At 57.4% G+C, this 25,965-nt stretch overlaps 1 protein-coding gene across 1 annotated transcript in view; it reads left to right on the top strand.

Moving 5' to 3' along the window:
* The window catches only part of EXD3 (exonuclease 3'-5' domain containing 3), a 297,266-nt gene extending 274,729 nt beyond the window's left edge, over positions 1–22,537 (top strand). The window contains 2 exon segments of the mRNA XM_040531839.1: positions 13,145–13,238; positions 21,978–22,537. Coding sequence (XP_040387773.1) covers positions 13,145–13,238; positions 21,978–22,291 — 408 coding nt within the window. The 3' untranslated portion in view covers positions 22,292–22,537.
* The last annotated feature ends 3,428 nt before the right edge of the window (positions 22,538–25,965 follow it).

Here is a 25,965-nt window from a genome sequence, read left to right as displayed (position 1 = left end):
TGGTTAGCCCTGAACTGGTCAAGCAGTTGGGCTAGATGATCTTTGGAGGTTCCTTCCAGCCAAACTATTCAACTGTATCCTGTCCTGTCCTGTCCTATCCTATCCTATCCTATCCTACCCCATCCTATCCTATCCTATCCTATTCTATTCTATCCTATCCTATTCTATTCTATTCTATTCTATTCTATTCTATTCTATTCTATTCTATTCTATTCTATTCTATTCTTTAAAAGAGAAAGAATCAAAAGGACTGGATGGACTTTGCTCTGAGAGGAGAGAGCTGTCAGGAATGCTAGCAGGACTCGCAGGGCTTTGCCCCTGTAGCAGGGTTCCTGCAGCTGGGGCTGTCCCAGGCTGCACACCAGGGAGCAGCCCTGAGCTGGATGCAAGGTGCTGGGTGCAAGGTGCAGGGTGCTGGGTGCCAGGCGCTGGGTGCCATGACCTCTCCCAGGCTAGCTGCACAGCCCCAGCCATGGGGGGAGATCCATGACCCGGTGCTGGGGGACCAGACTGGGGGAACCAGGTTGGAAGCGATGGAAGCAGAAGGCAAAGGCTCCATCAGGGGGTTGGTCCTTCTACCTATGGTCCTGCCTTGCTGTAAGGGGCTGTGCTCAGGGAGAGGAGCCCCAACTTCACCACCACATGGGTCGCACACCCATGAGCGGCTCCGGGCCATGCATGCACCAAGCCTGGCAGGGTTTATTCTTTGCCTGGACCTTGTGGACGGGAACATGCAAAACAAGATGCAAAGTGTGTGACTCTACCAGGCTGCTGGCAAGCTGCCCAAGGGGCCCCACGGTGTTGCAAATGTGGTATCTCTGCCTTAGGATCTTTATTTCATTGTTAAACTAAAGGCTGGCTTTGCCTGTCGGGTGTCTGGGGATCATCACAACACATGTCCTGTGCACTTGCACCACAGCTGATTTTTATGGGCTCCCAACCCGCAGAGCTGATCCTGAACCAGCTGCGAGGTCTGGTTCAGCGCAGGGACCCGGGGCAGCACCAGGCCATGCAGACAGCCCTGCCTGCGTCTTGAGCCGAGAACCTCTGCCTGCCCTGTGCAGTTGTCCTGTGCTGCTCCCTGCCAGATATTTGGAGAATCCAGGGCCCCATGCGCTGCTCACTGAGAGGAGCAGGCTGGAAAGGCAAGACGGCGTGCTGGGAACCCAGCTGCAGCCTGAGAGGGCTTGCAACTGTGTCAAAGCAGAAAAATGTGCTGGGAACGGCTTTGCCCTTGCTCTCTTTGGCTCCTGTGTGCACCAAACAAGGCCAAGTCCCAGGGCAGGCTGAGAGCACCGCTGCCTCATGAGGCTACTGGAGCCCAGTGGGATGGGGACTGCTCAACACATGGTGCATGGAGCACAGGCTGAGAATGGGCCCTGCGTCCCCAGCGGGGCTCCGAGGTGCAGGACGAGGAGGATGGACCCAGTGCGGCCAACTGGGAGAGCGGCCTGTGGTCCTGCGGAGCAGCAGGGCTGCGGAGAACAGAAATCCTCAGGTGCAAGGAAGTGCCTGCAGTTCAGTGCAGGTCCTGGTGGTGGGTTTGTTATTACAGCCATTAAGCTTCTGCTTCAAAATAGGAACCGTCCAGCCCATCTGTGGTCTTGGTCAGGGGCTCCCAACCAGGCTGCAAGGGGCCGCATCCATCCCCCCCAGCTGTGTCAGAGCAGGGGACAGGCCTGGCCCGTGCTGGAGCTGCTCTTCCTACCCTGCCGTGTGCCGGGCTGCCGAGCTGGGCTGGTAGCGAGGGTGGGCATGAGCCAGGCCAGCTGGGAGGGACAGACGGACAGGTTGCCCTAGCACTGAGGTGCCTGCATCCTTCATCTGTGTCCCTGTAGGTTTTCATCATCAGCCACTCATCCTGCCTGCCCTGTGCCATGGGACACGGGGAGGAGGGAAGGAAGCTGCATCCATGCTTCTTCCCCAAAGGGCCGTGTTTGCGGTGTGGTGCCCAGGCAGGTCTGTGCTGCCCCATGGGCAGGTGTAAGGAACAGCTTCCCATCCCCCAGGGACACCAGAACCCCTGCGGCACAGCAGCGCCCGCTGCCTGCCAGGGACCTGTCCAGGACCTGCTGCTTGCTGGGCTGAGCCCAGGTTTGGGGTGAGCCCAGGCCGGGGTGAGCCTGCCTTGGGGCTAATCCCATCCTCAGGGCTAATCTCAGACTGGGTGCTAATCCCAGTTGGGTTAAACCTAGAGTCTGGGCTGAGCCCTGCCAAACACGAGCTGGAGGAGTGATGCCGTGAGTTGCTCTGTCCCGCCCCGTGGGTACGAGATGGCCCGGTGAAGGACTGGGGTTTTCCCACCAACCCCGCTATTCCAGGCTGCAGACCCGGCTGGGAGCAGCCCCTCTCGCCCTCACCCGGAGCCACACGGTGCAGGATACAGCCCCGCAGGGTCCCAGACACTGGGGCTGCGTCTCCCCGTGCTGCCTGGGCGCTGCGGGAAGGGCAGCGCAGCCCTGGCAGCCCACAGGCTCTGAAGGCTGGGTTGTTTTGCAAGCTGGGAGCGCACGGGGTTAGCCTTCCCGTCCCCTCCTCCAGCCGTTCCCAGCCTATTCTACCTTATGTGTAGGAACTGGTTTTTCTTCCTGGGCTATTGTTTCCGCTGGATTGGTTAGATTGCTCCAGGCCTTGCTCAGATTTCCTTTCTCACGCTTTTTTTTTTTTTTTTTTTAATTCCCGTTTTCTGCTGCAGCTTCTATTCTCGCCCCAATTAAAGCAGCAGACACTGATGCCGGCTGGGGGAGGAAGGGGTCTCAGTCTGCTGGTGCCCATCATGGAGGCTGTGGGCTATGCCCTGATGCTGTCAGCGTTGTAACGCCATTCCAAAATGGTGTTCCTGTGTCAGGGAGACTGCTTCTAGGTTGAGGCATCCAGGTTCTGGCTTGGGTCCCTGCCTGGCACAGCCTGCAAGCTGAGCAAGCTCCTCAGGCTCGAGATGCTGAATGTTCCATTTTTCTGCAGCCATGTTGACTAAATCTGTTTTGTTGCTCTTTAAACAAAAACCTACAGATCTGTCGCAGTGCTGCAGTCACAGGTCCCAGCTCCGTGCTGGTGTTCCGAGCCGTGCAGTGGGATGGCAGAGTCACAGGCGTGTGCTGAGCCAGTGACCAGGTGGGCTGTTTGGGGTGGCTGCTGTCACACTGCTCCTGGCTCCTCGCCATGATGCTGCCAGTGGTCACTGCCCTATTACCTTTCCAGACCAAGCTCATCCCTCTGCCTTTCAACCACAGCTTCTGGGCAGGGGGTGGATCGTGGCCCTCTTGGGCCAGTGCTGTCCTGTGGAGTTGCACAGCATGGCGATGTGGCCAAGCTTGAACAGGGACACATCCATCTCACCGCTAGCACTGCTGGTGGTGGGGTGAGTCTGGGCACGAGCTGCCCTGGTGCCCCCGGGCGTTTGGGTGTGATGAGGTGCCCCTGGTGTTGAGTGCCAGCCCCTGCCCCCACCATGGAAGGAGATGCCTGGGTGCCTCGGAAGATGCTGCCCTCTCCCAGGAGGTTTGGCACACTGACAGGGAAGGCAGGTAGCGAGCTGATGGTATCTGGCCAGGTGGGGAGGCAGCGCATCCCTCGGGGGCCTCCAGATTTCACCATGGGCAGGCTTTGGTTCCCAGATAAAAATAGAAGCTGAAACGTGAGCCCAGCTTCCCCGGCCACCACCATCACCACCCAGCTCTGCCTCGGCTGCTGCACCCATCCCAGGGGCCCGTGGGAGGCAGCAGGGAGTGGGTGAGGTGGGGAGGTTGTGAGCCAGCTGGCCACAGAGGAGAGGAGCAATGGAGCACCTGGCCCAGGGTGGCCTCAGCCCCTTGCACAGGGTTGAAAACTGCTCTGGAGAAAAGCAGAGACCTTTCTGGGGCACGGATTTTAGACAGACATGACTTGGAGGGCTCAGTGTGGAGTATGGAGAGAAACCCTCTGGCAGTGTTATTCAGATGACCCCATGAGCCCAGCTGTGCAGAGGAGGGACAGCTGCCAGGGGAAGCCAGGACAAGCAGGAAGAAGGGTAGCTGTTGTCTTAATACATAATAAATATAATTTCCTAAAGCTTGCCTAGCACCTGGAGAACAGGACAGAGCCTTGAGGATGGCTGCACATCCAACTGTGTGAAACGCTACCCCGGGAGGAGGGTGCAGAGACACAGCAAGGCCTCTGCTTGCAGTGTTAAGTTTTTGTGGCACCTGAATCAGGCAGAAAACAGACTCCAATAGGGCCAGTGTGCAGTCAGGTAACTAACTGTTACCTGACTGTAACTGTGAGTGACTGTTAGTGGTCTGAGTGGTGGTCTTGTCTGTAGAAAGAAGAGCTTTTGTCCTCTGCATTTTCAAGGCTCTGACTTTCATTGTCAGAAAATGCATCTCTGGGACTCGCTCCTGGTGCCAAAATCAAATGCTCCTGAAGGTCTAGAGGATACTTTTTAGACGGATTTCCACCTGTATTTTAGATTTCAGTTGAGATCCTTTCTAATATGAGCTGGTGGGACAGGACCCTTGCTCTGTGTCCAGAGCTCAGGCAATCTGAGAGCTTGAGTTGGGTTGCTTTTTCCCAGCACTCGCATCCACCAGCCTTGAACATCCTCAGGCCAAGAGCTGAGATCTCATATGCAACTAGATAAAACTCTGTAGCTTGATGAGAGGAGCAGCAATTAGCTGCACTGCGGAGAGCTGGGCAACTTAACCCTTCTCCTGCTATGGCACAAGCTCTCTTGGGATGGCTCAGAACCGGACCTACAGGAGGTATGCTCCTTGGATCTGATGGCTGCGGGATGCACATTTGCACACTCAGGAGGGGCTCACCCTCGCCCAGAGGTGGCTATAAAGCAGGGAAGTTCATTTATGCAGGCAGAAGGCAGCATGCTGGCATAGGGCTGGAGGAACTGAGGCACTAGCGTTCGGGCAGGGTGAGGGTGGGAAGGAATGGCTTGCCCGCTGGCCCCAGGAACTCCTGGCGTGGAGCTCACCCTGAAATAAAGGCATTGGGGATGCCGAGCAGCCTCATTATAAGGCGGTTATTACTGGTTTGGCTTTGTTATTAAAATTCTTGTAACCTCTAGGAGCCTGTCCCAGAGCAGCACCCCATTGTGCTGGATGCTGTATAAACAGGGCTTACGGCTACGGTTAAGGTTGGGTCAGGGGTGCTGCTGCAGCTCAAGCTTTTCAGAGGGGCTCAGCCCCCATCTCCAAAGCTTGCAGCCCAGTTAGTCAGGAGGAAAAATAAGCAAAGGAGACTTGAGACAGCTGAGATGCAGCTGCAAGAGATGGAGGGACCGGGCGGGGGGGGGGGCGGTGCATATGAGTGTACACAGCATTAGCGAGGGGTTGAGCATCTTACTTTTTTTTTCCCCTGGGAAATTCAGCTTTGCATGTGGGTTTAGGTGCAATGTCGGGTAAGATTCTCATCACTGCAAAGGCCTTGAGGTACGGAAAAGGGCTTTCGGTGTCGCTGACGATTAGTCGCCCACAGTGCAGTGCTGACTACCCCAGGCAGTGCGATGGCGAAGCAGCAGCGGGATGGGGTTTGTGGTTAGGGTCCTGCAGCTGTGAGCACGTGTGCGCAGAGAGGAGCGAGCATGTCCGATGGGTAGGCGCTGCAGCTGGCACGGCATGACATGGCACAGTATGGCACAGCATGGCATGGCACAGCATGGCATGGCACAGCATGGCACGGCACAGCATGGCACAGCATGGCATGGAACAACACAGCACGGCACCCAGAGCTGCTGCCACTGCGGGGACAGCCCCTCTGATGCTCAGCCAATGCAGAGGGCACCTCAGGTCCAAAAGGAGCACACGCTTGTGTGAAGGAAGGGGTGAGCATGCACAGGGAGATGTGTAGGTGGTAGGGGGATGGTTGGACCAGATGATCTTGGAAGTCTTTTCCAACCTTAATGATACTATGATTCTGATATGGCTCCTGTGCCAAGGCGCCTGGGAGCTCAGGGCAGAGCTGGAGGGATCAGGGCGCTGCAGGCAAAACCCTGGCCCCATCCCTGCTGGATGCTGAGCCCACTCTCTCATCTTCCCTGTATCACCTGGGGACTTGTTTGTGCTTCTCCACTGCAGGGGAGCTTCCCTCTCCTTCTCTGGGGGAGCTGAAAGACCCCCACCATCCAGAGCCATGTCCTGCTCTCGTTGGGATGAGAGACGGGGCTGCCCCAAAAAGGGAGACTCAACAGGGGCACCCCACTGGAGTGGTGCCTGCCAGGGCTGCGTCAGCCCTGGCCACTTTTCCTCTCCCCGGGGCTGACCTCCATTGGTGCTATCTCCCCAATCTTGTCAGCTCCGCTAATCTGCCCGTTTTAGTGCCCGTGGTTCTTGTTTTGTGCTCCCAGACAAATGAGGCCCTTCTAGCTGTCAGGTGAGCCTTTCCCAGAGCTTATGCAAATTATACTAATTAAAGGCATTCTTATCTGTTCGATTTCCCACACCTTTTGCCTCCGAGGGGGATAGAAAACTTCGTGTTTTAACTCTGTATTTCATGGCACTCAGAAGGACTGCCTAGGGAAAGCATTGGGAAATGCAGCGGGTCACTCCTGATGAGAAGAGCTGGCTTATACAAGTGTTGAAACACTTTATTATGCATGAGAAACCTTCCAGAAACAGATGACTAATAGCAAAGAGGGAGCAGAGAAAGCAGTGGGAACGCCATACCAGGCTGGCATGGGATCCCATGTCATCTTACCAGCTTAGCAGGGTTGGGCTAGGTCAGCACTTGCCTAAGAGACCTCTCAGAGTACCTGGCTGGCGATGAGGGAAGTGATGTTAATGATTCAATAAACAGAGCCCTTCCCTCTTTGTGAACCAAAATGCCCCTGTGTGATCCCAGGGACCCACCGGCAGCCCCGTGTTTCCACTGGCAGCCCGTCACTTAGCTCACAGGGCCATACCAGTACTGTTGAATGATGCTGAGGCTGCAGTCCCACGTGGCCATCACGGTTCATCTCCTGGCATGGCTCTTGCTGCTTTGCTGGCAGCTGGGGCTGCTCAGGTTTCAGTGGAGGCTGAAGAAGACTGGTGCACTGAAAGCAATCGCTCCCTCACACACCCGCGCCAGCTCTGCTGCTTCAGTGGGTTTGCTGGCACTCAAGACAAGACGTTAGACCATCTGTACCGGAGCAGGAGCAGCAACATGCACTGCTAAGATTCCCGGGTGCTGGTGATGAGGTCAATAAGAAAAGCTCTTGGCACAAAAGGGAAGGGAAGCAGCCCAGCCCACTGCTTTCTGAAGCCCCTCTGGGAGGTGCAGCTGTCCCAAGGGCCTGGATCATGCTGTGCCTGGAGGTGGCCTTTGCACCTGCAGGCGTGTGGGGAGTACCTCCAGGTCGGATTGCTGAGATTTACACACTTTATGCATGGGCCTTGGAGATGCTGCAGGTCAGAGGGGAATCCAGCCCCCAGGTTTGGGAGAGGAGGAGGAGAGTGTCTGAAGGTCAAAGCTGTGGCTGCAGCAAGAAGAAGCTGGAGACTTGTGAAACGCATGAGAAGATACATGGATTATCTCCTGCACATGAGCGGGAGATAACGAAACCTGACTCGGAATTCCTGCTTGGAATTTGCCAGTGCTTGTTACTGATTTTCTTTTACTGTCCTTCCCACCATCTCCCTCCTTTCTGGGCCCTCCCTGCTTTGGGTCATGGGCAGGGGGTCCCACAGAGGCAGACCTGTCTGTGTAGCAGGGCTTGGAGGCCGCACGTGAGCAACCTGTGCTGCTGAGAGCTGGCTGGGCCTGAGCAACTTGCATGCCCATTATGGCGAGTTTTCTTTTCTCAATATGTCCCTGAAAGAAACTTTACTGAAGGACTCTGGTTTCACAACCAGAATGAGAGTTGCAACCTCCATCCGGAGGAGTGGCCCTTTCACCACATGATATCCATCTCAGAGAGAGGGAAAGAAAGGAAGGGAAGAGGGTAGGCGGTGAGTAGGAAAAGAGATATCACTGCAGGTGGCTGTTGAGTAGTCCTGTGATATGGCGAGCAGAAGACGCCCAGGGAATTGTCTTGACATGAGCTGCCCTCAGTCGCCCCGGAGAGTTCACTCCGGGCACTACCAGTGTTGTCCTTTACAGCTGATGTTGATATATTGAGGATTTCCTAAGCCAGAAGCTCTCCAGGCAAAGAGAGTTGCATCTCACCAGCAAAACCAGTATTGAAAAGAGCCTTCAGCACTGGTGAGTGACACTGGCCTGGTGCCGTGTGTCAGCAGGGTGAATGGGAGAAGCCCTGCAGGCCTGGAGACTGTTTTGGGGCCAATTCTTCTGGGCAAAGCTCAGCACCACCAGGGTAACTCTCAGAGCACTTGAGTGATGCAGCGTTCAAGGATATCAAAGGAACGAGCAAGGCTGGCTCCTCTCCAGCCTGCACCACACCTTCCAGTTGCTGGGCACCAGCCTCTGAACTTCCAGCTGGCCTCAAGCCTGCCTCTTCAGCCAAGCTCACACTGGCTCTCAGGGTCCTTCTGGAGTCCCAGAAAGTTTGGTTCCTGTTGTCTGTTGGACCTGGGTTATCTGTGAGTTTAAGGAAAAGGTGGAGGCCCAGAGTGGGGACAGGAAGCTGAGATGGCCCAGGAGCTCCAGGCTGGAGCATCCAGTCCCTTGAGTTTGTGCGTCACTGCCAGTGAAATCCCGCCCAGGGGGTGGGAGAGGCAGGGATCTTGCCCTAAACAAAAAAGCCACCGGACAACCCAGCATTGCAAAAGGCATGTCACTGCCTTGTCCTCCTTGTCCTGTGAAGGCAGGGAGAGCCAGGGGGAGCCAGGGCAGCTCGCGCTGCTGGGGCTGCGGCTGACCCAGCACAGGGATCCGTCAGCACTGACTCACTGCGATGTCTTCTTGGTCCGGGGCCGCTGGCATCACCCCTTCTCCCCATGTCATAGTTCTTGGTGGTGGCTCTTGGTGTCACAGCTCTTGGGGTGGGGGCAGGGGGAAGTTTCTGTGGGCGCAGCAGATGCTGGGACAGCGGGGCAGGAGCTGTGGAGGTGATGGTGCCTGCACCAGGGTACAGCTCCAGTGGGCAGATGGGAGCAGGGAGAGGGGACAACAGTGAGGGACCATAGTGGGGACAACAGGTTGAGCTGAGATGGAGCAGATCTACTCCTCACCCTTGACATGGACACAGCGAGCAAAGCCCAGGGAAGCAGAGGCAGATCGCAGCCATCCCTGCCCTCCAAAAAAGCCTGTGTTTGGCATGGAGCTGAATGGGCGGCCGAGCCATGGCGCAGCAACGGGAGCCGGGAAGTGCGTGCCCAGCTCTGCCCAGCTGGCACCAGCAGCACCAGTGCCCAGGCACCTGCACGTGCACCACACCGGGCACCCAGCACTGGCCCCGCTCACACTGCCTGCGACAGGGCTGATTCACACGGGGCACTAGAAGCCGGTCTGCCGTGGGAAAGCGCACCCGCCATGGCTCCCGAGCGCCGGGATTGCTTCAGCAGGGGTGCAGCCAAGATCCGTTTCACAGCGGGCAGAGCAGATCTCGGCTGGGATTTACCAGTGACTAAGCATGTGCTGGCAAGGGCTGCCCTAGCGTGAGAAAGAACTAGCTGCTCCTCCTCGGAGGTGTGCTCGCGGGCTGTGCCGGGACACACGGCCCCCGGGCACCCGTGGAGACAGGCACCCTCTGTGTGACAGAGCATGGGGGCTGTCAGACCCTGTGGGGACCGTGGGGGCTGCAGCCATCCAGCCCCCTTCTCCTGGGCTGAACTTGCCCCTTCGCTTCAGGTGCCCCAAGCTGTGGGGTGAAGATGCAGTGTCCCTTCCTGCTGCAGTGTCGCCCCAGCTCACACCCCAACAGCATCCTCAGGTGCTGCCAGTGCCCTGCTGTCTCACCTCCGTGAAGAGTTTTGTTTGTATGTGTGCACTGCTGCTTGGGGCAATGGCTAATCGTGCCACAATGGGTCTGGGGAGACCAAACCAAGGAGGAAAAATCCATCCCTTCCCCATCACAGAGGCTCTCCCCTGCTGTCCTGTGCACCAGCCACTCACAGAAACTGCTCCAAACCCCCGTGTGGTGAAGCTGGGATGCAGGAACCGCACCAAGCCTAAGGCCATCACCAGCCCCTGCATGGCACCCAGTCAGCCTGGCATTATCTAGGTGGCAGACTGCCCTGCTCCCTTCATTTCTACTGTCTCATTTTGGCAAGGCATTAAAAAAAAATTAACTGCAACTTTTATTACAGCTAATTGGCACTGCTGCTAAGTGGCTTATCAAGCTCTGGAGCCTGCCCTGTGCTTTGGGAAGCTGAGGGTGGTGAAGGCCCGGAGGCTTTGGAGATGGCAAAAGGCACGGAGCTTCATAGCAGAGCATCCAGGAGCCCCAAGCAAGTGTGACATGCACGGCCACGCTAGGCAGCCAAGGTGTACGTGGCTCTGAGGGGTGGATTGCACCTGGGTTGCAAGGATGCCGGATTTCAGGAAAGCAGAGAAATTTGCCTGAGGTCACCCTGGGCACCTGAGGGAATGAGAGCCCCGTGCCCCATGCCCAGCGTGCCTACATTGCAATGATAGGCTGCATGTACCAGCACCCAGCCACCCTCGCATGTCCTGGCCCCTTGCAGCCACACGAAGACTTTGGGTGGCTCTGGAGGGGCAGAACTAGTTGCTCCCTTTTTCAGTGTCACCTGGAAATCCCATCACAGGGAAGGAAGCACCCCGGAGAGCAGCAGTGTATGAAAGCAGCTTCTCCTGCACTGCACTTGGTGTGACAAGGCAACAGCAGACCTCAGGGAGCAGGGACAAGGCAATGCAGAGCAGAAGCACAGAGCAGGTGGGAGCTGCAGCCAAAACTCCTGAAGCTAGAGGCTGCAGCAGGACAGCTCTGGTGTTGAGGCAGCCCTGCAGGTCTGGCCTGTGCAGGCTGGGAACTCCTCGAGCCCCAGAGGGATGGTCCTGTCCTGCAGCATCAGCATCAGGTCAGCTCCACTGTGCAGCAGCTCTGAGGCTGTGCAGTCCCAGGGCAGCAGGTGATGCTTGTTCAAGAAAAAGGACTTGGTCTGTCTCTCCCTTCTCTGACCATCCCTGGATCCATCCATGCCCCTCTTCCCTTTTTATCTTCCATCTTTCAAGGGATGGCTCACAGGCACAGCTGAGCCAGGGCAGAGTTGGAGAAGGAAGAGGGGAGGCAGGAGGCAGAGGAATGAATGCGAGCTGTGAGATCTCCAGCTCTGCCTAGTCCAGGCAGTCAAAGCCTAAGATCAGATCAGATGGTATCGGGCAGCCTCCACCTGTTACCATGTCACCTTCCCTCGTGTGATGTTGGCAGTGAAATTCAAAGTGACATCTGCTTTATGATCTGATAACTCAAAATGCTGATCTGGCCCCTCAGCTGAGCTTCTCTCAACTGAGGTTCTCTCAGCTGAGCTCTTCTTTCTGCTTTCCTGGGGTTTCACACAGTTTCACTTCCTCTGGGTACATGGCTTTTAACGTGACAGCCCAGAGGGCGCCTGGTTTCGGCATGGAGCCGGGCAGGCTGGGGCCACATGCTGCTCCAGGACAGGGGTCCTTGGGGTGCATCAGCATCTGCTGCTCTCCTAGAGTGAGTGAGAAAAAGCAGGACTGGGGAGCAGGAGAAGGGTGCAAGCATCTGAACCACATTAGAAAAAGCAGGAGATGCCTGATGCTTACAGTCATGAAAATGAGGGGAGTTTTGCAAAATTCGCTTTTGGGAGTGATGCAGAGGCTCCCAAGTCACTTGGGTGATTTCGAAACAGCACCACATCCATCTCCATGTGTCTTGGCCATGCCGCTGCTCTGCCAGGCTGGAGCAGGGGTTCAGGCTTTGAGCACCAAGCAGCATAACACGCAGGCAGGCTGGCCTGCTGCCTTCAGCCCGTCCAGGCACCCCCCTCTCCTCCTCCTGTCCATCCCCAGCAGGGCCCAGGGGGCTGCAAATGCTTTCCTCTGCCAGGCAAGGAGAGTGCTGGGGCCACGCTGTTGCCGTGGAGGCAGCAGGGAAGGGGCAGAAGCTCTGCTGAGCTGAGGCCATACAGGGCTGGGAGGACGCAGCTGGGATATGTGGCCCCCACGGCGCAGCTGCAGCAGGGCTGTGCCTGCCTCAGGCTCTGCCTTCAAGGACCAGAGCCTGGCATCTTTTCGTAGCCCAGGCTGGAGACTGAGTGTTGGTTTAGCAGGTGCTGCGGAGGCTGCAGGTAGAAATCCCTCCTCCTGCTGTGGGGCAGAGCTGCCGGGACATCGTGGAGAGCTCATTTTCAAACGAATCACCCTTACTGAGGCAGTGTGTGGGAAGCAGGGGCATCTTTGCACCTCCCCGTGACCCTAGCGCTGTTCCAGCCAACACACCACAAACACGCAGAGCTGCCGAGGGCCTGCGCCGGTGCCCGCTCAGGCGGTGGAAAGTTTTTCTGGTTTCAACAAGCTTTGGAGCAAACCCCCAGGCAGGGAACTTGTTCTGGTTGGTGAAGTTATGCACCTGTCTCACTGCTTTCCTTGTGTGCAGTATGCCCAAAATGCTCCACAAGCAAAAAACAGCCCCTTAAAACAAATAGCAAACAAAAGGTGTTGCAGCACATCCCAGCAATCATCCTGCTGGTTTCCACTGCCTTAAAATGCTCTCAGGGAGGGTAAGGGGAGGCCGGGCACATCTGGCTGCCAGCTGTACCCTGAGCTCTGCCGGAGAAGCCTGGCGGGGACAACCCTGGCCGGATGGTTGGAGCCTCCCAAGGTAAACCAGGAGTCAGGCGGCACATGGGCTTGGCTGTGGCCACAGCCCAGGTAGGCGAACAGGGCAAGCTGAGACCTCGGCACGTCTCGGGGTCTGCAGCCATCCTCCAAAGCTTTAGTGAGATGCGAGAGAACAAGTTATGAACCCGCAGCCCAGCCTTTGGGTGTCTGCTTGATGTTTCAAGGCAAACCTCAGTTTCTGGTGTTTTCAGGCATCATGTAGGACAGGGGTGGCTTTGCCCTGCTTAAAGATACGGAACCTCTGGGATGGAGGATTTGTGGCTTGTACACCCCAAAGCTTTTGTCCACTTCCATTGTGCCACCCCCACTCAGTGGGACAGGCTGTGCCTCAGTTTCCCCATGCACGTGAGTGGGGGTGTCCAGTGATGGGGCTGTGTGCTGGAGGCAGTTTCCTGCTCTGTAGATGTCCTGGCCACCATCTCACCACCTCCCCTCCCTCTTTTCCCAGGTGTGCAACTGCAACAAGTACCTGAAGGTCCCAAAGGAGAGGATGAGGCAGCTGGTGGAGGGCAGCAAGCGCTCAGCGGAGGACGGCGGCACAAGTACGAGTGCGGGCAGCGGGGGCTGGGTGGGGCGGTCAGAGACCAGGGTCCTGCAGCCGGCCCAGGGCTGCGCACACCCACCCGGGCTGGGTCCCTCCGATAGGGAATGGGGACCCCAGCACCAGGCTGCGGCCGGGTACAGATGTGGACCTGCTGAGCTCTCCCAGGCTCCTCCTTGGCCATGCTCATGCACGTCCGAGCACAGACATTGCCCCCCCGGCAGCCCCTGCAGAAGTGCTGCATTGCCCGGCAAGAGCACGGCTGGGTTTTACATGGGAAGGTGTGGGGTGGGTGAGATGCCAGTGGTGGCTCAAGTGTCAGCCTGAGGCCATCGCTGCCTGACTTGGGAAACACGGCTGGGGCTGCAAAATGCCTCCACGCTGTCAGTGGTTGCTGATGTGCAACACAGTGCCTTTCTCACCTTCACAGAAGCTGTTAAACTAGGTCAGGCTGCAGGCAGAATGAGTTCAGTGCAGCTGCTGGCATGGGGAGCGTGGTTTGGTGGCATGATGCATGCTTGGGAAACGTGTGCTAACCCCACTGCACCCCTCGAGCCTGGCTCTGCTGCCAACCCGCACTGCCCGGCAGCGTGCCTCGGTTTTCCCATCTTCTCAAGCTGGGCAAGGCACGGGCCGCTGTGTGCTCCTGGGCGGCTGCAGCTTTGCCAGGGGCAACACACGTGGCTCAGAGGATGAGGGACGTGGCGACTTTTCGCACGGCGCCGGCAGCCTGGGAGCGCTGCGCTACCCGAAAGGCCAGGGCATCCTCTCCATGGTTTCTCTGGTGAGGGCACTCGCTGTTTGTGTGTACCCAGGGACCAGCCAGGCCTGTTCAGCCAGTTCTGGAGTATGGGAAATAGCAATGCCGTGGTTTGCATTCAGCCGTGTGAGCGTTTTCCCCATCCCCCTTCAGGAGGGGTTGATGGCACTGGGGGGGGGCTCACACAGCATCTCTGCTCCTCCACACCACCTCTGTGGGTCCCCCGTGTCTGCAAGACCCCCACACCCCCCTGTGCCATGCAGCCTCTCATGGTTCCCCTGCTGCAGAGGGATGGGGTCAGCGGGGACCCCGTGCTGCTGCACTAGGCAGGAGCACCATGCCAGGCATAACCACGCCAAGGAGAATCCTTCACCACAGAGCAGTCAGTGGCAAAGAAAACACCACGGCATCCTTGGGGGGTTGCTCTTTTGCTGCACTGGAGATGCAAAACAAAAGCTGATTCACCTGGGCTGTGTCTGTGCCTGGTAGCAGCCAGGTGGGCACAAAGTGTGGATCTCACCGAGCCTAGAGCGGGGACCCCATGGAACTGCCAGGGGGTTCCCTGTGTCTTGCCACACTGGGATTTCTGTTTCTGTTCAGACTCTGCTTGGGGGCTGCTGGATTGAGAGCATCAGCATGAACTGAAGTAGGCTGTCCCCAGAATGGCCCACTTTGTATCAAGTTTTGTGGAAGAGAAGCAGAGAAAGGATGTGATGATGATGTGCCACTGTCAGGCACGTGGTGGGGACAGTGGCAGCAGTGGGACAGGCCAGACAGCAAGAGTTCACAAGAAGAACAACAATCGTTTTCCAATCTCCATTGCATTTTCCATCTGGTGGGAGTGGGTGGAGGGGAACTGCTCTGCCTGTGGCTGGCCCAGTGCACCCCCAGGCTCAGCTCTAGCCTGGGCCTCATCAGCTCAGATTTATCCCCTGGGACTGTGGGCAGATGCTTGTCCAGCACCCCGAGCCTTGGCAAGAAACCTTGCACCTAGGTTGTAGGGAACCTTCTCCCTGACACAGCCATATTTTCCCTGCATAAGAGCTTTGATGGAAGTGATGGAAACTGTTTCAAGCCCAGACAGCTTTGCCCAGTGATGCCTTTTTCCCAATGGGGTGCCCAGAACGGCTTTTTTTTTGGAGGGGGGGGGGGGACAGGCTGTGTGCCTGGAGCAGGCTGAGGATGGGGGAGCAAGAGGTGACGGTGCTATAGGTCCCCACACGGCACAGGCAAGATGTGATGTGGCTGGAGGCTGTTGGCAGCATGCGGGCTCCTGAATGACCCAGGTGGATGGGATGTGTCCCAGGCTCTCGTCCAGCCAAGGGAAGCTTCTTGCTTAGTCAGTGTGGTATAACTGGCTGGCACGGCGCCCCGGCACTTGGGGATACTCTGCCAGATGAAATCTGGTCCCTGGGAAAGGCAAGGACGTAGCCCTCTAGAGCAGGTTAGGATTTGACAAACAGAATAGGCTTCTTTCATCATAAAATTGCCCCATTCCATCTGAAATATTCTGTAAAACACAAAAACAACGGTTACTGCTTTGCTTGGAGCTGTGCTGCTAACTAGGTGTGCCAGTCTCCTCGGGTGCTTGTGTGCTGCCACGTGTCACTGCTGCATGAGGGAAGAGCTGATAGCAACTGGATGCTCTACCGGGAAAAAACACATAATGAGCCAACTCCGCAGCGTTGTCTTTGTACAGCCTCTGGCCAATTTCTGCTTAAAAACCCTCTCCAACTCACCCACATGCAGATTGGAGCAGTCTGACCCCACCAGCCCTTGCTGCCTTGGGAAGCCCTTGCTCCTGCTGCACGCGATGCTGGTTGCTGGACGTGTCCTCACTGCCACTCCAGGCTGGAGAGAAGCAGAGGAGCAGAGGAGGGGGTTTGAGCACCCTGAAGCAGCATCCTGGAGAGCCAAAAGCATGGCAGGGCTGGTACTCAACACCTGCACCACCCCTCCTTCTCCTCAAGCCATGCAACCTGCAGGTGCAGGAGGATATGTAGAGCCCTATGTGCTTCTGGAGGAGCAGCCGTGGAGTGCCCCCGCAGTGGGGCAGGATGGCATGGGGTTGGTGGGGCTCCAAGCAGATGGGCTGGGGCATCTGCTTTGTCCCCCCCACCCTGGAGCCATAACTCAGGGTTTCCTCCCCAGCCCTCAGCTCCAGCGGGGGCTGTGTGGGGTGTGCAGGCAGGCAGAGGAAGAGCTGCAAGACTGCAGTGAGTAGGGAAGGAGCACAGCAGCTCCCAGCCGGGGCTGAGCCAGCACAGTGCCACACCTGGATGTCGGTGGGCATGGGCTGGCCAGATCCCTTTCCTCAGCCTGGTGATCCGATGCACCACAGGACACTTTGTGTCTAAAGCCTTGAGGATGGACGTGCTTTTTTTATGCTCTGCTTCCCTGATCTGCAACATTTGGCTTTGCATCAGGCCAGTCTGACTGGCACGTGGGAAGGCATGCAGTCCCCGTGCTCTGCTGTCCCACAACGACTCTCACACTCGTGGAGAATCCCGTGCATCCCTGCTGCCTCGTCCATAGCACCAAAACTGGCGTGTGGGGGCGGCCAACACACCTTGCATGTGTCCAGCTGCTCTGCAGTTTTGGGCAGGTAAGGACACCAGTCTTTAAGGGCCTGCACCCATGGGCTGGGGGGCTTCCCAGCTCAGACCAAGCAACCAGGAGCTCATCCCCCAGTGTCCAGTGGGGTGTTGGAGTCTTCCTCGCTTCTACCTACAGATGGGGCAGGGATGGGGCTGCAGAGCTGCCAAACAGGGTTGGGAGCAGAGGCTGCGGTGGGGACATATGCTGGGGCCACGCAAAGCTTTGCTCCTGCCTGGCCACCAGCTTTGGAGTGCAGAACTGGTGGGGTTTGTTCCCATGGTGGCATGCAGAGATTACAGCAACTGAAGGTGCCCCTTGCCTTGAGCTCATCCTCCCACCACCGCCCTGGGAACGTCTCAAGAACATGGCCAGGCCTCTGCAGCCCAGGTTGCACAATCCCAAGTCCTTTGTCCTTTGCTTATCTGACTTAGTGAGGAGGAAAAGATAACCAGGCATCTTCAGCGCCCTGCAATCGAGTGTGTTTCTCAGGCTCGTAACTCCTCTTATCAGGTTCAATCTCTTACCACGGCGAGGTTTCCCATGCACCTTTGTACTCCAAGAATGCTCCCAGGTCTGCTTTCAGACTTGTGCAAAGTCTTTACAGCGTGCGCTTTCTCCAAAACACCTAATCCTTAATTGCCTAATTATGGACGAGTCTCCCGTGTGTGTGCACGATGACAGCTGGGTGCGGCTGTGGGGCTGTGGGAAGGGTTCAGCTTGCACAAGCACTGCCGGAGCCCCAAGTCTCTTGGGCTGGGGCAGGAGGCTGTGGTGAGGGATCTGCCTGGGTGACACAAAAGGACCCAGGCTGGAAACAGGTCCTGGGGGCAGGATACGGTGTAGGAACAAGCAGCCGGGGGGGAGGGGGAGAGGGCATTGCCCATTGGTGCTCTGGGCACACCAGGTTATGGGGGGGCATTACCCATTGGTGCTCTGACACTCAAGCCCTGAGGGTTCCCAGGGCACCCACAGAGTGGGACAGGTTGTTTGCAGCCAAACCAGGGCTACGTGGTCTGAGAAAGGGGAACGGGCACAGCTTCACACTGGGTTTGATCCTGCTCCATCGCAGCTTCCCAGGCCCTCCTGTGCCCCCATCTCGCAGTGGGGGGAAGAGGGGGTGTCTCAGTGCAGACTAGGCCGCAGGGACTGCAGGGCACCAGTGCCACTGTCATGGTGGGCTTGGAATACAACCCCACAGCCCTGGGGGCCTCTCTGTTTGGGGGTGTGCACGTGCCCCATCCCGTGCCCCCATCCCTCCCAGTGGGTTCAGAGTCCCTGGGCTGTGGGCAGCACCTCTCAGCAGGGCACGCAGCCCTTTTCTCGGGACTCTGGAACAAGACCACCCCCCCTCCACTGCAGCACCTGAGCCTGAGGCCACAGGGCCCCTGCACGCCGTGCCCAACCTGGGGCAACCCGCTGGCTCTGCATCCCCCTGGGTGAAGCTGCCACTGGTTTTAGGGCACCAGCACCCACACTGTGCCCCAAGGCACAAGACATGGCCTTGCAGTGGGTCTGATAGAGGGGGGTCTCTCACAGGCCGGTGCGCTCATGCCACCACCTCCATCCTGGGGCTCTGGAGCCCATGGCAGTGGCTGGGGCAGGAGGCAGGGTTCCTGCAGGGGCGATGAGCACATCTCTGGGCTACAGGGAGCTGGCTCCCACTGCTGAGGGCGGCCTTGCTCAGCCAGGTGGAACTGATGCAGAAATCAGCAGAACTGGGGTCCTGCAGCATCCTCGCTCCCCTGGGCACAGCAATGTTCTCTGGGAGGATTTCTCAGGTGAGGTTTTGTTGTGGGGAGGCTACAGCTGTGCTTTGTGTTATTATTATTGGGTCATAAAGTCACAGAACCATAGAAAATCCCAAGTTGGAAGGGACCCACAAGGATCATCAAGTCCAACCCCTGGCTCCACACAGGACCACCCAAAAAAATCAGACAATGTGTCTGAACGTTGTCCAAATGCTTCTTGAACTTCGTAAGGCTCAGTGCCGTGCCCACGCCCCTGGGCAGCCTGTACAGTGCCCAACCACCTCTGGGTGCAGAACCTCTCCCTAACACCCAGCCTGACCCTCCCCTGTCCCAGCTCCATGCTGTTCCCTCGGGTCCTCTCGCTGTCCCCAGAGAGCAGAGCTCAGCGCCTGCCCCTCTGCTCCCCTCGGGAGGGAGCCGCAGGCCACCATGAGGCCTCCCCTCGGCCTGCTCTGCTCTGGGCTGAACAAACCGAGGGCCCTCAGCCGCTCCTCGCACGCCTTCCCCTCCAGACCCTTCACCATCCCTGTAGCCCTTGGAGGCTCTCTAAGAGGCTGGTGTCCTTCTTTTGTGGCACCCCAAGCTGCACACAGTGCCCGAGGTGAAGCTGCAGCAGCACAGAGCAGAGCGAGACAAGCTCTGTCCCCCCGGCAGGCCATGCTGCGCCTCAGGGAGGGCACCAACTCGCATGCCTCAGCATGGGGCAGGCAGGAGCCAGAGCAAGTCTGATGTGGCAGAAGGCAGCTCGCAGGGAGGGCAGGCAGGGCTCTGCAGGATGGTGGGATGCCTGCTCAGTGCTGAGCAGGGCCCCTGGGGTTGGGGACGGGGACAGGGACGATGTTCCGTAGCACCGACACTTTGTGGGTGCTCAGCCCCGTCCCCAGGGTGGGGGAGCTGCACATCTCTGGCCCCTGAGCTACGCACAGAGCCTGCCTGGCTCTGTCATCCCTGGGAGAGCAGGGCAAGAGGGGGAGAGGTGAGCGAGAGGCGAAAGAGTTTTTTATTTTCAAGATGTTTTATAATGGGATTATTAGTTCCCAAGAGGTGTTTCTAATTGATTTGGTAAGGAATTGCTTTCATTTCTCCTCCGCAGAGTTGCAGTGGGAATCTAGCCTTGGTGCAAACTGTCACAGATTTCATGAAACTATAGATCCAACCCCCCCCCAGCATGTTGGAAGGACACATCCATCCCCCTGGCCCCACGCACCCCCCACATGCCATTTGCTCCATCTCCGACGGACTCAGCCCCTGCTTGGTGCTTGGGGTACAGTGTTGGGGTGAGCTGCAGTGTGGCCCCACTGGAGCCACATTGCAGGGGGAGAAAGAACTCCCTCCTTCCAAAAATGTCCCTTTTTCCCAGGAAAACTTTTTTTTCCAAGGATCTGCCCTTTTTCACATCATGGTTTTCCTGGTGGACACTGCCTGGCCAGCACCCTGCGCCTGGTGCCCAGCAGCCCTTTCACTGCGGTGAGGGGAGCACAGGCATCTTCAAAAGCCCTGCAAAGAATTTGGTGGGAGGGGGAGAGGGGGTTTTACAAGCTCCCATTCAAAAATGGTTACTTTGAAGTGATGTAGCTTTTTCAACCCTTTGAAGCACTACAATTAGGAGGGGGCTGGTGCAGGCATAAGGCAAAGCACTGGATGACTATCACGGCCTTTCTCTTTCCTGGGCTTTTAAGGGATGAACTTTTCCTCCCTGCCTGCCTCTTTCTCACAAGCCACCTACCAGGGGGGTGAGACTGGGGTGTCTGGGGAGCCGGAGGTCTAGCAGGGAAGGAGGGGTCTCTGATTTGCTTCTCCCGCTGGCAAGAGCCGGGGGGATGCTGCTGCAGGCAGCAGCAGGGTGGATGGATGGAGCATGCCCAAAGGGAGTGCAGATTGCCAAGGGCATTGAGGCTGCCTGTGCCCTCACGCTGGTGGGGCTGAGGTGCTGCAAGGTTGGGAGGGGGCATCCATGGTATGGGAAGGTTTTCATGCAGCATCAGTGCTGGCTGCTGTCACTATCACTGCAATTATGGTTGGATCCATCCCATTGGGGTCCTGGAGGCCAATACAGTTTTGGTGCTTAAGAACAGAACAGGCACCATGAATAGAACAGACAAAAAGAGTATATTTTTGTCTGCATGTTATGAACTGAGACTGAAGGAAAGCAAGTGCCTGGCCCAGAGTTATCCAGGGCGACTGGTCCACGTGCTTGGGGCACATCCCATGGCTCGGCCTTCCCAGAGAGACGGTCCCTGTGTGGCCCAGCTGAGGGCTCCCGTGCCATCAGGACACATGGGCTAGGGGGAGGCAGGGATGGGATGAGAGCTGGGCTCCCTCCCCAGCCTCCCACTGGTGGACTCTGTCTTGGAGAAGCCCCCAGGAATGGGGATCCCCCCACACACACACTGTCCTCACTCCAGGCAACTCGAGGATCTTAGAACAGCCAGATGTTTCACCAGATGTGAAAATTTGTAGAAAATGAGAAACTGGTTTTTTTGGCTTTTTGTGTTTTCAGGGAGAACTGTATAGGGTGGCTCTGATGGGACAGGGTGGCCATTAGAGGGTAGCCCTTTAGCCTTGCTTTCTCCCACCAAAATTCCTGGTGTGCTGGGATGCAGGGACAAGCCAGCCAGGACCACTGGTGCCCCCTCCAGCGTGGCTGGTGCCCAACAAAGTCATCTCTGATCTTCAAAAGCGGCAGGTTGGAAGCCCCAGAGATGCGGCTGGAGAGCTGCAAGATGCCTTTTGTTGTCTTAATTGATGCTGGGCAGGACGAATCCCCCCTGCCAAAATGAGTCATCCCAGAGCAGTGAGTGCAGCCCGCCCCGTGTCCCTGGCTGCCAGGCATCCTGATGGATGGGAGTCAGCTCAGCCCTCGCTTCCGCCGCCCGGATCCAGTGACCCGCCATGCCCCGGCTGCGGGGACGCGAGCGGTGAGAGCCTTCACCCAGCTGCCAAAAACGCTGTGGGTTTTGTGGCACTTTGGTTGCGATGGCAGCAATCCACCGGCTCGGCAGGAACACAGTCAGGGCATGCAGGGACAGCACATGGGACACGTCCCCACACAGTGCCCCGCAGTGACCCTGCCCAGGGGGGCCGGGGTGGTGCAGTGGAAGGGGATGTCACACGTACCCCAGTGCCCAGTGCATCCAGGCAGAGCAGGAGAGCTTATGGGGGTCATGAGCAGCGCTGGCAGCTGTTAATGGTGTGTTTTTAACCATAACAGCAGTAAGGGCCTCTTTGCCATTTGCATGCCCAGCAATGCAGCCGCCTCGTGGGGAGACAGCCCGTCTCAGAGAGCAGCATTGCCTGACATGCATCAGGAAGGCAAAACCACTGCACCCCGTACAGCTACACGGTCACTGGTGCAGTTCCCCAGCCTGGAATAGCTCCCACACCAGGGCTGGTCCCCAGCAGCAGCAGGACGTGGTGGAGGAGCTGCTGGGAACAGGAGGCTGCACTGGTGCCATGCTCAGGGCAGGCAGTCTGGTGCTGGTGATTACCTCCCGAATTCATGGGGTGCTCTTCCCCAGGGTGCAGCCCTGAGGGGATAGCAGCTCCTCAGTGGGGGTTGTTCCCGTGGCTGAGCACAGACCTCGCTCGTCACACTGGCGGATGATTGTTTATCTGCTATCTCCTGTCCCTGCAGGCTGCTCCACACCGTGCGAGGAGAAGTCCAGCCGGACCTGTGATGCTGCCCAGCCCACTGAGACCGCACAGGGCGAGTGGCTAGAAGGGACAGATCCATGTGGGGCAGCTGTGGGGCTGGAGGAGGGCACGACCCTGCAGGTCGCTGCCATCCCCCCTGGGGTGCTGGACAAAGCTGAGCTCACTGACTTCTACTGCTGCACCCGCTGTGGGAAGGTGTTCTGGGAAGGGTCCCATTTTGGACGTGTTGTCTCACAGTTTAAGGATGTTCTTGTTACCACGGGGGATGAGCAGAGCATCTACACGCTGAGCTGAGGGGGACATGGGGCACAGGACAGCTTGGCAGTGGAACAGGGACCGTGGGGATACACTCCCTAGATACCCTGAGCAGGTTTGCATGGAGTGGGCTTTGGTTTGGGGGGGTGAGGCTGGAAGGTGGGCTCACGTTTTGGGGTCCACGGTGGAGGGGGCTGTCATATTTGCAGTGACGGAGTGATGGTTTTGATGGTTTGCAACATGGACTCCATGACAGCATTAAATCAGAAGCATCTGGGGAAGGGATGTTCTGCTTTATTTCTGCCTCCCTCTAGGCTGGGCATGGCAAGAGGGTGGCTGAGCTCTCCAAAATGCCACCTGGGTGCTGCTGACCCTGTGGCACCCATTGGTCCCCAACACCCTTACGCCAGTGAGGTGTGTCCCCATCCAGCTGAGCCCCACATGGCTCTCCATGGGGAGGTCAATGGAGGGGGTCCAGGACCCTGCTCTGTGCCTCCCTGTCGGGTGCTGGGAGCCAGGAGCAGCATCCCTAACAGCAGCACGTTGAGAAAGCTTCTCCGGTGCCCAGCACACTCCCCAGGCTGTGGGACTCATTCCGCATGGCTCTGCATGATGCCACCATCTGTCCCCAGCCTCCCTCTTGCCCTGGCCCCATCACCCGGGGCTCTCCAAGCTGTTCCACGGACACACTGGGTGGGCACAGGCTGGGGGTGCTGAGCAACTCTGGGCAGCCACCAAAAAACCCCTGTGGGTACACCAAGATGCCCTCTGGCACCTGCATCACCCTGCACCCCAGCAGAGCAGGATGGCTCCAGAGGGAGCTCCTGTGGTTGCCAAGACACCTGGCCAGCTCTGTCAGTCCCGGGGAGCTCCATCAAGTAGCCCCGGTGCCCAGGGCTCTGCGTGACATGCACAGGAGTGGCAGTGCAGCCTGTGGTCCCTCCATCACCAGGAGCCGGGGCTGCCAGCGGGACCACACGGTGTCCAGAGGAGGCTGCAGGGGTCAGTGGAGGGGACAGGCTCCCGGGTCGCAGCAGCAGTGGGGTGAGGAGCCCTGACAGCTTGGTCCTGCAACTCTGGGTGCTGCTGGCTGGCGTCTCCCGGCCCATGGACAGGCTAAGTGCACTCCACCCAGTAACAGAGGAGCATTTGCAACATTCCTCCCCTAATCCCAGTTAACTACCAGGCACTGATGTTATTGCTAACAGGGCCCGAGGGGCTCTTGGTTTAAGTGTGACATTTACAGACCGGTGAAATGCCTGCCCAGGCAGCTTACTCTGAAATGTTGACTTGCTTTCCCTCTCTGAGTGCTCGTGGCCATGCGGTGGGGAGGGCTCCTTCTCCGCAGGGACATTTCACCCAACGCTTCTTGATCCCCACCTGAGCCCTGTGGCAAAGGGGCCCAAGGCAGCTCCCTCTTGCCTCACGAAAAACACTTCTTCCACTTCATTCACCCCTCTTTCCATGAGCTCCTGCTGTGACATTAGCACAGGCGCCCATCATCCCTTCTTGGCAGTCCCTGCTGCACAGCTGGAGCCGGACATGCCACCCCAGTGAGCTCCTGCCACCACAGCTCAGCATCAGCATCAGGAGCTTCCCCCGGCTGCTGACATTTCCATTCCCATCCCCTTTGCATTGCCATGATGCAGCTGTTTTGCCCCAGTCCCTATCAGAAGACAGCAGAGGGGAGTGGGGCTGCCATGGTGCTGCCCACCAGGGCTCCCTTACCAAACCCATCCCGTTTTAGCAAAAGCTCCCCTCCCAGCCACCCCATCGCCTCCTTCCCTGAAGCGTGCCGCTCTGCAGCTGCTGGTGGCTCCTCCTGTACCGCACCAGGCAGGTCAGCTGCTGGACGCTGGCACAAGCGACCCTCCCCACACGTGCATCGACGCCTCCAGCCATGCAGTGCGTTGGGGATTATTTCTCCTGTGGGATTAAGATGCCTTGTCCTCAGTCATCATCATTTATCCATTGATTCTTTCCGTTTCCCCACTCAGTTGTCTACATATTTTGCATAACCCAAAGGAATTGTGTTTCATTTCCTGGTTTTCCAGCCCTGAGCTCTCTCTAAGTGGTAGTGCATTTTTCTTAATTCCCTCTTTATCTGGAATTGGAATTTCATCTTCCCTTTTACCCCAAGGTCATTTTTGCCTGTTTCTGATACAAGTTTGGGACCAGGCAGTGGCAGCCACAAAGAAGCTGTTCTGTTAAACTGACATCTTTAATGGGCACTCCTGGCCTGGTGCACTGGCAACTGTTTGCAGGGCTTCTAGTGCTGGAAAATCAGTTAGTGGAGGGACCAAATATGCACTCGTGGGTGATGGTACAGTGAGCTGGAGATAAATAACATGTTTTTACATGGCCTGGGCCAGTCCCCATCATTGGGACACAATGAACTTGTCCTGGGCCTTCAGGATGAGCTCCAGTATTGAATACCCTGTCCGCACAGGGCTTTGTGCACTAGGAAATGATCATCTACCACTTGTGGAAGGTCTGAGTGGTTTTGTTATTGAGCCAGTGACACCACCAACACCCCCCCCCAGGCATCGCCCCCCTCCCTGCAGATGACATTACCTAGGATAAGAGGTTTTCCTCCTGTATGTTGCTGGCAGATGGTTAAAAAATGTCTGTCCCCTGTTCCCAAAGACAGCATTCAAAGCAAGTGTGTTCACTCTGAGCAGTTGAGGTCCCTCCAACCTGAGTTGTCCCTGGTGCTGTGGCAGGACTGTGGCCTTGCCTGGACAGGGACACGCACAGACAGAGGTGCTCTCAGTGTGCCAGCTGCACTCCCAGCAGCATGGACCATCATCCATGTCCTCTCATCCTCCTTTGCCTCCAGCTCTGAAGCACTGGCTCTTGATCAGACCTTTCCCTCTCCATCCCTCTCCCATAGGCAGGAAGGAGACCTGGGAAAGATGCAAACAGGGTCACTGCTGAGGCACCCCCAGCACCCACCTGGGTCACCCCTGATCCACGTCCACCCCCTCGAGGATGTCCTGCTGCTCTCAGCCTTGGGCTGCTGTGCTGGCAGCTTCAGCCTGATGGAGCTGAACAGTTGAGCTGTTTTGGGGTTTCTCCATTTGTCCCTGTGGGTCCAGGAGTTCTATTTGATGCCCAGAAGTGGCGTAGCACTGATCATATCCTTATGCTCACCCGCTTGTGATGCCAGTACCCTTGATGCTCTGCAAAACAGTCATCAGCTCGGCAACACGAGCCACCTCCTCCATGAATGCTCCTAGCTCATGCCTTGCCATGTCCTTCTGGGCAACCAGACCCCGCAGCTCCTCTGGAGGTGTGGGGACTCTCTGGAGAGTCCTCAGAGCAGAGGGAGGACAAAGCTTGTGCTTCACCCACAAGCCAACAGCGTCTCTGTGCAGACTTGCACGTCAGCATCCTGCCACAGTTCAAGGAGGCTCTTGGGGTTTGCTCCACGAGGGCAGAAAGTGGGAACGGAATAGAACAAGACTGTCCCCAGCCTCAGTGGTGAGCAACACATCTACCCCCTCGTGGGTGATTGTGTAATGATGTGAACCCCACCAGACCCAGGTAAGGGGGAAATTTCTGAGTCATACAAGCACCTGAGTCATCCCATCCCCAGACGGCAGTGAGGAGGCTGGAGCTGCAGCCCTGAGCCCTGAGCCTGACGAGTTATGTTTTCAGACAGATTGTGGGCATTTCGGTGCTTTGTTTACTGGGTTTTTCTGAGCCATGGC

Source organism: Cygnus olor, chromosome 19 (assembly GCF_009769625.2).
Source record: "Cygnus olor isolate bCygOlo1 chromosome 19, bCygOlo1.pri.v2, whole genome shotgun sequence".
Classification (NCBI taxonomy): Eukaryota; Metazoa; Chordata; class Aves; order Anseriformes; family Anatidae; genus Cygnus; species Cygnus olor.
This window is presented reverse-complemented; position numbering and strand designations above follow the sequence as displayed.